Raw genomic sequence first — 16,680 nt, forward strand, 5'->3', positions numbered from 1 at the left:
TATAGTTAAGTCTTTTTTTAACTTTTTCCGCCCAGGGGGCACTAAAAGGGCCTCTGTCAGCGAGCCGATTATAGATTCGGCCAGGCCCACAATGGGGCGGCCGGGTGGTGAGGGACCGGGCCCCGACATATCCGGACGGACCATTCCCAAAAAATTCCTGGGGATTTTTAATCCGTCCGGATTCTATCCCGGGTACCCCAGAGCGGTAGGCTACCACTGATATATTATATAGTATTCCACTGGTAGGTCGGATAGCCGAGAGAGCCTACCGCTCTGGGGTACCCGGGATAGAATCCGGACGGGTAAAAAATCCCCAGGATTTTTTTGGGAATCGACGACCAGCGACTTTTATGATAAAGTAATTAACGAATCGGCAGAAAAAATCGCCGAATAGAGTTATAAAAACTTTTTAAAATTTTTTATAAACTATTATTGTTTGTATCATATCAATTTGTATTATTTGTATTTTAGAACTAAAATACATAAATTGTTTATTTTTGTCATTTCCAGTATTTGTTTAAAACTTTTATGGAGATGTAATGTACCGGACAGGTCTGACCCGTCACGAATAACGCGAAAAAACGATTAATTAGAGAAAAATTTATTAGTTTAACAAAACATAGGTAAAAGTCGTTTGTAGTCGGACACCCATTGTTTATATCAAACTGCCAGGCAGAAACCACAAATCGCGGATGGAACTCGTCCTACGATCGGTGGAAGATCGAATTCGTCTTCGATTTTGACTTTTCTCGCGCTACAGGTAAGAGTCTCGTTACGTTTATTAACCAGGGACCAACCACTCGGGAAGCTCGATTGAGGGAGAACGACCAATCAAATGGACGAAAGAAAGAACGGAGGTTGATATAATCGCCGACAATCGGGGACACCTGGCACTCGGTTAACGTTCCGAATAATCAAAACGCCGCGTGTCAACGCGCAAAAAAAAAAAAAAGTTTCTCGTCTATTGTGCCAACCCGTAACCCGTGCCACTTCGGACTTAGACCGTGTCCCCGACGCCAACGGACGAAGTCTCCCCGTGCTCTACAGACTCGTCGACGCCACCTTCCATCGACCATCGAAGAACCACATCGACGCCCGGGACGTCCGAACGGCCGATTGTCCTAAAGCAAACTATTTTGTACATAGTATATGTTTATTTTTGTCGGTTTTTGTAGATACGTCTCTTCCGCCACCACGCACGTACGAATGTACTGTACCCTAAGCCATCACCGACGCGCAATTAACCGATTGCCCCTGAAAGTCGGCTTCTTACAGAAACGCAGCTTCCCTATCATCAAATGTCACGGCACGCCACTGGTGTATGTGGATATTCCCCTATCTTTCACTATCATTTGCACATTATGGTTCTTAAAAATTCTTGCCTAGTGTTGTTTTCTTTGTTCGCGATATTTTCTTCCTTGTGGCACTAAGAGGGCCATTTTATCCGGTACATCGTGAATTCGGCCAAATCCGTAATGGGGGTGGTCGGTAGTGAGAAATGGAACTAGAACTCTTAAAAATTTCTGCAATTTTGTTTTTACTGTCCAGATTCAATCTTGTCTCCCCTAGTACAGTAGGCTACCTTAATAGCTTATGGTCGTCCATCCAGCAATTTGAAGCAAATTCAAAATCTTTGCCGGTCAATTTCATTTACAAATATTAGACTTAGAACGAAGGTTTATCTGGAAGACGTGATAAATCACTATAGCCGATAAAACTAGAGATCGGAGATTTTTTATTAAATAAAGTCAGTATAAGCATCTTTCCAAAAACTGATGTTATATGCAGGGGATCGGTAGACACTCAATATATTATTTTGTCAAATTTTCATCTTTTGCACTTGCTGCAATATTTGTTTTAATATTTAACATTAAATCTATCTAGAGAAAAAATTAAACAATAAAATATTTTCAACAAATTTTTATTAGTCTAAATATAATTTTGATATTTAAACTGCTTTGCTCTTTAAATGCTAACTATACGAAATCACGTAGTCTTGTCGTCTTTGGATTCACATTTTTTGGTTATCGACGATTTTATAAATTTTAATGCATCTTCATTAATTGGTACATTTGTTTCGCCTTGCGTTAATTCCTGGACCGTGGCAGTTTTAAACGCGTCCGATATGGATAACTTGAGAGCTTCGGAGGTTTCTGCATCTTTTGCATTATATCTATCTTCGTCTGGGACGACTTTCGACCTTGAATATTGTTCCATTGATGAAATTTCTACCTTAACTGTAGATGTAACTTTTTCTATATTTTCCTAAAAAAATACACATTGCAATACAAAATGTAAAAAGTATTTTGAAAATGAATTTTTTTTATTTCATTAATTATAATACATAATATATATCTGTTACTTTTGACATTATACAATAATTTAGCTATTTAATTGCATTATCTAATTTAAATAAATGAAAAATTAGAAAGGAAAAGATCTGTTAAAATTTTAAATTTTGTCATTATGTTAAAACAAATAATTCAAAATCAGTGTTTAGATCTAAATTAGTTGCTGTTTTGTATTTAAAATTACAATCTCGATTCTGATTCCTTCTTAATATTGCAAGCATTATATTAGTAATTTAAATCTCCCCATTCTTTCTTGTTTTATCAGAATTGCATATTGTAAATTAACAAAGTTATTGTTCACAATATATTCAAATGAAAAATTGTGAAGTCTTTGTAAAAAAAAATGCAGAATTTATAATGATTTTAGAGATACTATCATAGAAGAGATAGATATTTGTATGCTAAGACAAAGATGATGTAACAGTAGAATAAACACACTAGTCAAAACAATTGGGAAACGAGATGTTCGTTGTAAATGATTTTCTATGCAATAAGTGCGAATACTAGATGTCGTTAATTTTTGTACTCTACGTATTAGGATATACAAAGAAAGTGTTTTGAAATAAGTAAACTGTTTACTATATCCGTAGAATTCGGCACTCGTTACAAAGCAACACTCGTTAAAATCGACTGTGAATTTTTATCCTACGCACTTTGGATAAGAAAAGAAATTCGAAGTTGACTAAAGAATTTCTTAGGAAACTAAAAAACTCCGCGAGTATTATCGTACTAAAATAATCAAATATATCCTGTGACTAGTGTTGCCCGTCTGGTTTTCACCCGGGCGGCCCGGTTTTTAATTCGTTGTCGGGGTTAACGATTAATTTCGTCCGGGATTTTGTAGAAATTGGGAAATAACGACAAAACAAAGTACCGTACTAGCAAATATTTTTATAAATTTACTTTATTTTAACGGCGAAAGACTTCGCACTCTCGCCGAAAGTTAATTCGCCGTATTACGCCGACGTACGCTGGAACCCGTCGACCCTTTTTTTTTTTTTTGTTCTCGCTTTAAAGCTAAGTTATTTCGTTTCTTAATTTAAGTTGCCCCTACGCAAATCCCTAACTGGTTTAGAACTAGTGTGCACGTTATTCTTCGCATGGTAAAATAACATTGCGCACGTGTCGGGGACTTCCGTTCGAACGAACCCGACCTGCCGTCCGGCTCGGCAATTTTGAAAAGGTGGCAACACTACCTGTGACGTGTTTTGTATCTAAAGAGAAGTGCCTCAATTAAATTTAAATTCGGCTAAACAATTTTCTGAATAAGTTAAGAAGGATTAAAACCTGACTTAAATTAATGATTTAGGACAGTAGTGATTAATACAAAGGGTGACTATTAGCTTCTTTGTTATACATATTAGCTTCTGCTATTGATGCAGATGTACAGTATAGTACATTTTTTGGGAATTACTGCATATCTTGAAAATAAATATTTGTAAAAAGTGCAGAGATCAATAATCGTTATCGTGAGTATGTTCAGATAAAACAAAAAATAACTTCCAATATTGTTACATTTTTTATTGTATCCTATTAACTCTTATTCTTACAACCTAAAATGGAAAAAATGAGCATAATTTTGTTTCTTTAAGAATTGCAGTCTCTTATTAAAAGTTTTCTTAAAAGTTACTTAAAAGTTTAAAATTTATTATGGTCTAAAGACAGTAAAATTAACATTTAAATGAAATATAACAAGCTAAGTTTCATATAAGAAAAAATCATTTAAATAATTACATAGATTACTGATTTTAAAAACTTAGAAACAATTATGTTTTTTATATACCATATTTTCACAGATTGTCCGTCGTGCCGGTCTATCCGAGGAGGCCATAAGATCAGATATTTCCGTACGGTAATAACCTGCATGCCAGTTTAAGTGAGGTTATACATCCCTCTGTAGAGGGCGCACAAAAAAAAAAAACTAAGAAGTTTTTATTCTAAAACCATTAAACAGCACTACATCGAAAACTACCATTATATTTTTAATTTCTTCATTTTGTCTTCTTTCTAACAAAGTAAAATACTGCAGGGAATTCCAAAAGTGCTTTTTGTGTTTATTTTATTGTTATTTGATTCAAAAATGTAAACATTTTTGAACTTTAACAAAAAATTTAAGAAACTCATTGTGAATTATCTCAGCTTACACCAATTAACATCAGCTTTGTGTGAACTTTGAGAGAAAAGTGTTATTGTTAAGGTCAGGGTGACCTTAAAAATAACACCCACTAACTATTAAAACTACTACTACTGTCAATAAGTTAATTATTTTATTGTCTTGTAAAGGAAAACTCTCTGATTTTAAGTCAGTCAAATTACAGTGTTATTATTTTATTGTACTGGAAAGAATGTTTTCTTTAATGTTTAATTAACAGCTAGTTTTGTTAAATTTGATTAATTTTATATTTTAGTTGCCGTTTAACTGGCACGCTGGTCTCCTCCATTTATGTGCGGCATGCCAATCATCCTGTGAAAATACAGTATACATATAAAACATTACTGATCTAATTGAAGCACTATTTTCAGCTAATTTTTTTATCTTTGTACATAATAAAAATGAACAATTTGACCAAATGGCATTGCTACAAATATGGAATGAAAACATAGAAATGAATTAACCAAAAGCATTTGCATATTTGTTTTTTCTTCCAGTATTTCAATTAAAATGTTTTTACATATATAGTTAAATTTTCCTAGCACTTTTCACTGTATTGCTGGTTTGCATTTCCTTTGCTAACTAAACATCAAAATTTCAATATAATCTTGTTTTACATGAGAATTGTGTGTTAGTAGGTACTGAATAAAATGAAATTCCTCTTAAATTTTTTCTTCACTCCAACTAGTTCTAGATGGTTGTCTAGACATGCAACCATTTACAATTAACTTCTAATTCTAGCTCTCAATCTTGGTGAATATGAACATTAGTCATTCCTAAGTTTCTGAATACACAAAGCAAAATTTTGTTATACCATATTGAGTACACTACTTGATAAAAAATAAGCAAATCAAATTATTCATCACTGTGAGTAGCAATTGATAGTTTTCTGTTTACAGAATAAAAGAAGATGAAGTATAGTTAGCTGACTTAAGAATAAGAATCAGTGGCACTAGGAATGGATTAGCCTAACCAATCCCCATCTGCATATAACAATCCAGTGTAAAACAAGTCCCTACTGTACTAAATATATTTTATATGTCATTATTACTATTATTTATAATTAGAAATAAAATATTTAATTTATTCTCATGCATTTTATAATGTGAAAGTAAATATTTAAAAACTTTTAAAGTTTATTTTAATACCTTTTTCACTTCCTCTTTTCTACTCAATCTGATTCCTTTTTGTAGGAGAGCTTCTTCTGTAGCTTTCTCAAGATTATTTACATTTCCTTTCTTTTTCAGTTCTTGATATATCTGTACATATCTTTAAATAAAACAAATTTTTTTAAATTTCTGTTTTTCTACGTCGAAAAATTCATAAATATAACAAAAACCTAATAAACTTAAAAATGTTTTTTGAAGGATAATGATTTTAATTTGATTCATACATTTCTATAAATATTGATGTTTATTTATACTAGACAATCATACAAAAAATATTTCTTACAAGATATAAAGCAAGCAGTTCGACAATTTGAGAGTTAATGAATCAACATCACCAAACCAACTCGTCGTAACAGTCTTTCAAGTATAACGTTACCTTGTTATTGTTATTTATATTAAATGTTGTAATGACTGGAAATATTTTGCACTATAAAATAAGAAATTTCCAAAGTATAAAGTTATATAAAATAGAAAAAGTTACTGAAAATTAAAGTAACACTTTCTGCAAAAATATTCCAAATTTTCTGGGATAACAAAGTTTTAATAAAAAATATTACACAGATATGTTGCACTCTGTGTAATAAAACCAGAGATGTCAAACAAAAGTTGTCAGAGGAAAGTCTTCAAGATATTTGGATACACTTAGAAGTAAGTACCAGAAAATCTTTAAGATGTTTATCTCGAGTCTGCTTTACCTGTATTACTAGCTCTGTTCGTAATGAAATTTTACTGATAAAATAAGGGTTGCTCTTTAATTTTTTACTTTCCTGACTACAGCAGAGCATCGATTATCCGATCCCCGATCGACCGTCGCATCGGTTAACCGACCGCATTCTAGTCGACAAATTCAAATGTCCGCTAGTGATGTGGCACTACAATATTTAGCTATATCTTGGCTACTTTAATACTATTTTTGTTAAATTTCTGCATGTTTCAGCTGGCAACATGCTAAACGTGTTGCCAGCTAAAATCGATTTAAACGAGGCTTAATTTTATTTAACGACGCTATTCGATTGCTGTTTTTAAAACGTGTGCGAGGTTTAGCGGCAAAAAACGACGGCCAGCTGTGAAGCAAAAGAAAATTTTGGACTTTTTTTTTCTAATGTATAGGCCCACTTTACGTAAAATATGTAACCCAAATATACATATATATTTTTTTGTTTTATACTGTATTTTTCAATATACAGTACGGTACTGTATTTATTTTGTGAAAAATAAAGAAATAATTTTTAACAATACAATAGCAACAATTATTATTTTTTTAAAAAATTGTTAGGCTTAACATCGACGAAAATTCAATGCAAAATAGTTTAATAGCAATATACTAATTACGTGGGCTATACTAATATACTATACTAATAATGTATTTTTTCATACTTTTCGGTTATCTGACCAACCCCAGTCCCCAATTGAGTCGGATAATCGATGCTCTACTGCTTTACATACACATTAGGGTGGTTCGTGCTTAAATAGCGAAAAAAAAATTTTCAAGTGGAAGTCATGCCACCCCCTTGTTTTGTTACACCTACCATTCCTATTATGTGTGCAAAATTTCAGCCTCCTGTCTTATATACAAGAAGGTGCTCATCAGCTTTGAAATATCTGAATTTTATTAAAAAATCCTTAAAAAGAACTAGCCAGGATATTAAGTAAAAAATATAAACTATGTATCAAAAGTAAGTTTTTTTATTCAAATATAGTATTTAAACACACACAAAATGTTATAAACAAAGCAATACTTAAAATAATATTAATTACAGTTCTTTTTTCTCAACCGAAAACTAAGTTTGTTAGCACTTTTTTGGATGTTTCAGTAGAAATGATCTTTCTATTTTGTTCAATGACATGAAGTAAGAATTGTTTTTCTTCCTCAATCTTAGTGAGTATTGTATTGTAATCTTCAAATAGTTTTATACTCGTCTCCGCAGTGTCGTTAACCAAAAGCAAATTTCTTATGCAACTTTTGCCTTGAAGGTAATCAACATCATCATCCCAAGTCTCAGGAGGTAATTGCAAGTCCTTGATGTCTAGAACTGAGAGTGTTTTCAGCATTCTTTGCGATGCAAAGGCTTCTAATGAGGCTTCCGTGGATAGTTTAGCAGAGTCACCTCGTACTAAATGAGAACCACCATCAACATCCATTCTTTGAATAATGGCCATTTTCTTGCTATAAGACAGCTTGTCAGAAAACAAGGCAAAGACAACTAGCTCATCAAACAAGTACCACAAGTGACACTATAAGACACCCCTTGCTGCTGCACCGATTTCAGAATCAATGGCTTCGTATAATTTTAATCTCTTCCAAAGTTGCAAGTCATTAATCGGCGCATCTGCTGCCAAAGGCACTTTGATCCAAATCTTGGTGTATATGAGTGCACTGAAACTAACAAATCAAACAATTTGTTTTCCTTCTCTTTTGGTTAGCTTAAATGCTTGTGAATTACTCCTAAAAGAGAAAAATCTTCATAGCATAGAAGTTTTGCTATCCATTGAGCATGATGTATTGTTCCCGGGGCACACCAATGAATCCTCACAGTTGGTCTGTTTAGAACAATCATTGTGAGCTCTATTGGCTCGTTGTAATCATTGCAAATTTGTTTTTCTCCAGCTAAAGAAGTCGTAAGACTCTCAACAGTGTTTTCAGCAAACTGTTCCATGCTAGTATTGGAGTCAAGACAATCGTAGTGCTCTTCTGAAAATGTATCCCAAATATTGCTGAATCTCTTGAATAATGGAATCATAGGGGAGCTTGATGGCCCAAAGCACAGTGTAAATATTTTTGAAAGCATTATTTCAAACACGTGATGATGACAAGCCAGCCATAAAAGATCACGGCCTGTCTTTGCTTCTAGGAGAGTGCACTCTCCTTTTTTGGCACCGGTGTTAGAGGCAGTAGTGTCAAAACTCATAGCTCAAACTTTATTTCTGATATTCCACTGTTCCATTGTGTCAAAAACAGCATCAGACATGTTTTCCCCCATTCTAGTAAGTTTGGGTACGCCTAACAGTTTTTTGCAATCATTACCAAAGACAAGAATCAGATGGCACTCTACTTTCATATTATCTGTTATATCAGGCAGTATTTTCCCATCCCAATGTATTACAAATGGATAAGTCAGGTCAAATGTTTCTTTTATATTCGAAAATTGAATTCTGTCCTTGCTTTTTTCTTGCACGTTGAATTGTGCTTCAAGAGATTGGGAGTGAAGTGGGATTACAGCCAAGTGCGGCAGACAATGGAATAATCAGTCGCACTACTTCTCAGTCGGTTATTTTGTTACGATCAAGAGCACTGGTAACATGTGTAAATATACCAATAGTCAATTGCACAATGTCACTGACACTGGTAATGCTGTATGTCCTTTTTGGTAAAGTAACCACAAAATCATCTTCTTGCTTATCCTTTAAAGTGCTATCAGCACTAGAAGTGCTACTGAAGCTGAAATCAAGTTTTAGTTCTTGACCTGACACTACTGAAGTTGAAGCATTACTTTTAGCAGCCTTTTCTCTTAATTCTTCAGCTTCTTGTCAATCAATGTCATAATATGCTCACCTCTTTGAACAATGAGAAACTCTGTGTCTTCTGAAATTTTGATTGAGTTCATGGCATTTGCATGGGCAATATCAAAAAGTTTGTCTAGCTCTTCTATAAACAAATGCTCTCTATTTTTCTGTGCTTCTGAATCTCTTGTTTTATTTTTTATTAAAAGCCATTTCTTATGAATTTTTATAAGTTTTTCAACACAGTGATTTGGTTGTCTGGTCGAAATACTGTTAGACTTGGCACTTATCAGAAAGATTGGTAAAAAGGCAGTTATGTAACAAAAGAACAAAGAGTGCACAAAGATTACACACAGTCTTGACTCATGGAAGGTCAGCGCTGGAAAGGGGAGAGTAAAACGAGGTCACCTTCCCCAAGGGGTCAACAACGCCATCAACCTTTTATTACATCAGAAGAACATCTACGAAACATTGCAATCATTGATTCCAACAAATACCAGATATGCTCCATACCTCTATGACTTCTTGAATGAGCATATGTGCAGAATCTTTCACATTTTTAATTCATTTAATGTGTGGTGATAACAAAGTAGAACTTGCCAAAGAGTTGGAAGTTGGTTAAGCCTTACCAATGGCTCAAGATCCCGACATCCAAGTAGAAAAATGTCATCTTTTTTTTGAGTTGATTAACTCGTTTTAATGCACCGATTCACTCACAGTCTAGTAAATAAGTACAAAAGTTTTTTATGTTTGTCTATAAAACAGTTTAACAGTTGTATTTAAAAGTAGATTTGATTAATTTAACACATGAAACTGACCTGTAACAAAAAATCAAGATCAAGCATTTTTCACAAAAATTTCAAAAACAGCACTCGATTGAGCGCCCTCTTCCGCTGAAGCTAGCCAACTGAAATTATACAATGTTATTGCCATGGATACATGTTTCAAATTTACGGGGTGGCCAAACTGAAAAACAAAAAAAAAAAAAAATTTTTTTATGGACCACCCTAATACACATAACATGGGAAAATATTGGAATCATCAAATTTGACACCCCGAGATTTTTGCAAATCTCATATTTTGAGACTTGAATTCAAAAAAGTCAAAATTGAGGGAAAAAATTCCATGGATATGTATTTATGTGCATGTTAGCATCTATTTCATTTAATATCTTGGGATGGAGTAATTATTGAGAAGAAATTTGGCATGGTAGCTTGTGTATAAGCATTTATGCTATTAAATTTTGATAGTTAAATGTCAAGAGGGTGGGAAGATAGAAGGAGTCAAGTGTCATATCTTGAGATGTATTGGACTTGATGAAGGTTTTACTAATTATTAACATTTACAATTTATTTTTAGAAAACTCATCTCTACCCTCAAAATTAAGCATTTTGCCATTTTATAATAATTAATATAAAATTTTTTTCATGATAAAATCTCATAGCAGAAAGTGTTACACACAATTTTAAACTTTGCTAGTGTTTCTTAAACAAATATTTTTTGCCAGGAAAGTTATACAACTCATTGCTGGATTTTTTAAATTTATTTAAAGCTTCATATATTATCCCTTCAAGTCCATCACAAATGTATATTCAAGAATTCAAGTATTTTTTGCATGCATAGCAGAATAATAATAATTATGGCTGGCTCACCAAACAACTCATTGCTATACTTATTGCAAGTAAAATTTTCATAATTTTAATAATTATAAAATATTAAAATAAATGACGTACATCATTTTTAAAAAATTTTAACTGTAATTTTAACTCGAGGAATCGGTGAGAATTACGATCCAAAATGCATTTAAAGAAAATATCTGATAATTAATTGTCTTCTGAATAATTCTTGAACTTACTTGAGCAGTGGATTTGAAAGACATAACATTTTGGTTTATTCGCCCCAAAAAACCCCTTTTTAAGTGGTTATAGAAATAAAATTTTCATTTGACGATCTGGTATTATCCAATTTTCAGTTTATATATATAATAACTAGCAAACAATTTGGATGATTTGGTAAATATTGTATGTTTGGAAATTAAGTTATTACTATCAAAAACAAAAAATTGCATCTAAAATAGTACAGTAGAAGCCGTTCTTCAGGTTAAGCCGTAATCCTCTCCCCATCTCCCCCGCAGGGAATTTTCCAAAAATCCCTTCTTAGTGTGCATTTTCACGATGTACCCTAACTGTGTACCAAATTTCACTTTAGGTTCAGTGGTTTGCTCTGGACAATGATGAATCAGTCAGTCAGAACATGTAATTTTATATATATAGATTTATTCCTAATTTTAACTGAAAATTTGAAAAATAATAAAAATTAATATTTGATAAACTTTCTGCAATATCAAAATTCTCTGTGCTTATTATAAAAAAAGACAGAAAAACAACTTACTGTTCAGACAGTGTTGGTGATGTATCAGCCAAGTCAATAATATCAGAACCATATTTTCTGTAAAATTTCCTATATAAAATAAATAAATAATTTTGAATTATTCAGTTTTAAAAATTAGACTAAAGTTTACACATTAACTTACACTCTGTATATATCTTCGGGATAGAATATCCGAGTAATTTCTTTCTCGGATACCTCTCTTTTAAAAATCGGTTCGACGAGAGGAGGAAATGCTTTATAAATACCATACCAAATTGGCTTATCTTCCTTTTTAAGAGCTCCAGAACGGAGTAAACCAGTCATTCTAACATAGTTTACATTAATTAATAAAAATCCAGTTATCTTAAATTCATAGACTATAACAGAATACCCGGGTCATTATTAAACAGTAATTTTTTGTATGTTCAAATTAAATTTACCTCGAAAATATAGTTCCAAGTTTTTCTAATCTGCTTCCTGCCATGTTTCTATCAAAGAAAACATTCAAATATTAATAACTTATTGTTTTAAACAACAACAGAGTTTTCATTTTAAAAACAGTCTTTTTAAATTTTAGAATGCTCTTGACATAGCAATTTAAAAAATCCAGCAAAGTTACAAGTTGTGGCAAAAAAGTTAAAATTGTGTGTGGCACCATCTGTACCTGGAATTACCCAAATATTAATTAAACATTAAAAAGCAAACACGATTTTTACAGTAGACGAGGCTAGAAAAAAAAAAAAAAAAAATCTATCATTCCGAGTTACAGATCCATTAAAAGAAGATAAAATTACATCGACTCGTCGGGACGTGGCGAAAAAATCTATTATATCGAGAAATCCGTCGTTCTGCAATCTCACAAAATAAGATTCTACCGTATAGGTTGGCGGGAAGCGGGTAAATCTAGACAGGCAAAAAGACGTAAGCGGGCAACAGGGGGAAACCGGAGGCAAGGTACCGACAAGACGGCGACCGCAAGAGAGGGTCGGGGTCATCGACGACCCTTCCCTTTATTATAATGGTTAAGAAGAAAGAATTGCATTTAACGATTTCCAGATGTCGACACAAAGTGCAAGATTCATAGAAAAGTTTTCTTAAGAATATTTCCAAGCCTTTCTCACTCAAGAGAAAATGGGTTAGGGGCATCGGGTACACGTTTACGAAACTAAGGCGGTGGTGGCGACTGGAAAGTTTGGGAATCGTCGGTATAGGCTATATGATATTTAGGCACAAAGAACATTCTCTAACGTATGAAAATCAGCCGTTTTCGAGTGTTTGAAATGCATCCGGCTTTGCTTATCAGAGCATACTCTTACGTCAGTCAGCTTGTTTTGGCTTATATTGCAGTGTCAATGTAAATTGGGTGTAAACATACCGACAGTGGCATGCCGTCATTGGAAGCGATGGAAGCGCCGATTCCACCTTCCAATGACCTTTCCTTGTATTTTATATAATATAAATTTTCATATTTTAACATATTATGCATTAATTAAAATTAATATTTTATTATAACTGCATTATGTATCTTTTACAAACCTCTATACTACGTGTGAAAAAAACGATAAGATTGCTATTGTATATTCAAATAATTCAGTGGCGGAAAAAGTGTCGAAACCGGGTCTGTTTCCAATCAGCCAGATTACATAGGCATTGTCACATGCAGTTTATAGAGCACCAACCTCACCCCGTTTAGCCGGTAGAAGCGACACACGCGTAAAGCGTCTAATTTTATATCCCGGACCGGTTCTCAGCTGTTAGCCACCTGCCTGTCAACTTCCAAGCAGCCAGATTATAGGCATTGGTGCAAGCACTTTACAGAGCACCAACGTCACCCAGATTAGCTGGTGGATGCTTCACATATAAAGCTTCTAATTTTATATCCTGGACCGGTTGTGGGCTGTTAGCCGTCTGCCTGCTAGATATTTGGCTGCCCTCGCCCGATTATGTGAATCACGAGTAGACTAGATCAACGGTGGACAACCCCCGGCCCACGGGCCAGCTACGGCTCGTGAAAAGTTTCTATCCGGCCCGCGAGATCTTTAATAGATTATTAAATTGTAAAAATAACTAATTAATAGTTATTTTTCCAATTCTTTGTAATTTTCAAAAACGATAGAGAAATAAATGTAGTAATTAACTTTTTATTTATTTATTTCATATTTGCAGACTAAAAAAATTACGAGTCACAAGAAGGCGTCAATTAACTACTACGGCCCACGGAAAAAACGTAAAATTTATTCTGGCCCGTGTTATAAAAAAACTTGCCTACCGTAGACTAGATTTATAACTTAACCCAACCGATAGGAATTTACTGGCATGTTTTTATGATAGTTCTGTATAGTTGACAGGAGTTTTAAAAAAAATCCATTAAAATATTTAATATATTTATTCTGCGTTTATTCCGCTCTCCCATCTTATATTACTTACAGATTTCAATGTTAAACCAGTGATATTACGATTTAGTATGTCCCATCTGTAAGGGGATGCAGAAAAAACATGTACAATTCTAGTACAGTGTTAAAGAAAATTAACTGTTACTTTGGCAGCATCATTTACAACCAAATTTAATGAACGAGATGTACAATGGTACAGAAAAAGCTCTAGAATTTATTTTCCTTAAATTTATGATTTATGTATCAGTTGTCATAAAAATTTCTTTCCACTTCTTTCCTGAGACTACAGATATTCGAGTACAAAGTAACTAGTTTCGACTTATTTCTACTTAAGTAGTAGTTAAATAATTAAGCGACTAGGGAATTAGAAACATAAATAAAACCCCAACGAAAGAGCCGAAATTTTACTTAAACAGAAGCTTAATGGAACCAATCTCTTGCCGAGTACAGTGGGGTCTGTTCTCTTCGTAATATTAGATGTAATAAAGACAGAAATTTTTCCAGTTCAACGAGAGTGACTGAAAAGTTGTAAATTTTGCAAATTGCCGTGAACACTTGGTCCTAAAACGAATTAGTTAGAAAACGAACGACAGACAATCTGTTAAGTTTAACATATTTAGATTTTTACAGCTATGGTGAGAAACGTTTAAAATCTACAACAACCCTGTCGCGTCCTTTGACATATACTAGTGATGCGACAAAAGAGGCATTCGACATCGACCAGTATCGGCACCCTCAAGATTTGGCACGCACACACCTACCCAGACCGTCTCCGATTCCATTCATTAGCCACTCGTAGGGAGCTACAGTATTTTACTAAGTGGATTGTTTTAAGATTTAAAAAGTAAAGAATATTTTGTTATTTTTATGTTTCTTCACAAAGTTATATTTAATTATAAGTTTCTTTAAAAGTATATTCGTACAATTGAAGAATTTTTTGTACTAGGTATGTATATTCGTCACACATTTTGTTTTACCAAGTAAGTTTTTCTGATAATTTTAATTTTAGCCCTTACATCGTGGCTAGTGATTCAAAAATTTATTTTAAAAAAGTTTTGGCTCGAGACCGTATAATGAAAAAGAAAACATTATTAAAAGAGAAAGACCGATGCCTAAATTAAATATAAATACGTCGACAATAAAATTTCGACATTTTGACGATAAAATTTATGACGAATGACGATTCTTTCGTAAAATTGAAGCAATTTGGAAAACAAAGCGGAATAGAATTTAACATTGGTAGACAATATAAAATAAATATTGAAAATTATAACGAGATAATTACAATTAATAGATATATCTAAATTAATAGATGTTATATGTTTTTTCCCAAAGCGAGAATTGGCATTTAGGGGGTATAGGGAATTTATTGAATCTAATAACGGAGATAATTATATTGAACTTTATTGAGTACGTCAGATAATCTATTAAAAATACACTTAAAGAAGTATACGGTTTTTAGTGGCTTATCGAACAAACAAATACGAACGGGCCCCGACGCGCAATTAATTGATTGCCCCTGAAAGTCGGCTTCTCACAGAAACACAGCTTCCCTATCATCAAACGTCACGGCACGTCACTGCATACCGATACAATAACTATTCAGTGACATCTCTACGGTAACCATTATTAAAAACTAAAAAAAAAAGGAAAGAAAACGTTGGTGTACGACTTATATTTCTGGTCACAGTTAAAGTGTACCTAGGTAACCGCAATGGCGGCACTTCCGAAATTTCGATATCATTTGTGATTAGAAACGCGAATTTTTAATTTTCGTGGGCCCGAGGATGCACGTTCTAACCTAACCTATTCTATTCCGTAATAAATTACTAATAATTTGGTCATTTATTAAAATCGGTTTTTTTTTTTTTTTTGTAAATCTTTCCGCCCAGTGGGCACTAAGAGGGCCTCTTATAGCAAGCCCATTATGGGTTCGGCCAGGCCCACAATGGGGCGGCCGGGTGGTGAGGGACGGGGACCGACATATCCGGACGGACCACCCCCCGAAAAATTCCTGGGGATTTTTCGACCCGTCCGGATTCGATCCCGGGTCCCCCAGGGCGGCAGGCTGCTAACCTTGACCGCTCGGCCATCCGGCCCTATTAGAATAGGTTAGAACGTGCGTCCTCGGGCCCACGAAAATTAAAAATTCGCGTTTCTAATCGCAAATGCTATCGAAATTCCGGAAGTGCCGCCAAAGCGGTTACCTAGGTTTACTTTAACCTGGTCGCTACTTATTAATATCTAATATTTCCATTTATATATATATAATAGTCATATTTGAATACGACACGGATATCAAATTTTCATTAAACTCACCTCCGATTTTTGATAATTTAATTGCTATATACGCAAATATTATTCAATTTTAATGCATCGTTTACTTCTAACTCGTTCAACAGTTTCCACGTGTCGTATCGTTATTTCTAATAAGTAACACTAGATGGCGGGAAATGCAGTGCTAATTCGATCTTATTTAAAAGAGAATTCGAATTTTGCATTTAAGAATTGCAAAAAAGTTTTATTTATAAACATTTCTAGAATTATTTATAATTCACTTATAATAGCAATTAAAAAAACAAAAACGAAATTATTAAAGCTGGGCCCGTGCCTGGCTTTAATGCAACTTTATAAAGTCACTATACCTATTATAATTTATTAATTTTTCAAATTATACGCTTGACAAAATAAATAAATAAAATTTTAATTACGTACATTAAAAGCTTTTATTTCTATTCAAACTC

The 16,680-nt window shown here is 33.6% G+C and overlaps 1 protein-coding gene across 1 annotated transcript; it reads right to left on the minus strand.

The window, feature by feature from the left end:
- Nucleotides 1-1,905: 1,905 nt before the first annotated feature.
- mRpS23 (mitochondrial ribosomal protein S23) lies at nt 1,906-16,349 on the minus strand. Its single transcript, XM_067280690.1, has 6 exons — nt 16,256-16,349; nt 11,984-12,031; nt 11,707-11,868; nt 11,565-11,633; nt 5,652-5,772; nt 1,906-2,265 (listed from the first exon to the last, which is right to left on the minus strand). The coding sequence occupies exons 2-6, from the start codon at nt 12,025-12,027 to the stop codon at nt 1,987-1,989; spliced, it is 675 nt and encodes a 224-aa protein (XP_067136791.1). The 5' UTR covers nt 12,028-12,031; nt 16,256-16,349; the 3' UTR covers nt 1,906-1,986.
- Nucleotides 16,350-16,680: the final 331 nt, after the last annotated feature.

The sequence above is a fragment of the Centruroides vittatus genome, unplaced genomic scaffold (genome assembly GCF_030686945.1).
Source record: "Centruroides vittatus isolate TY-2023 unplaced genomic scaffold, ASM3068694v2 contig_89, whole genome shotgun sequence".
NCBI lineage: Eukaryota > Metazoa > Arthropoda > Arachnida > Scorpiones > Buthidae > Centruroides > Centruroides vittatus.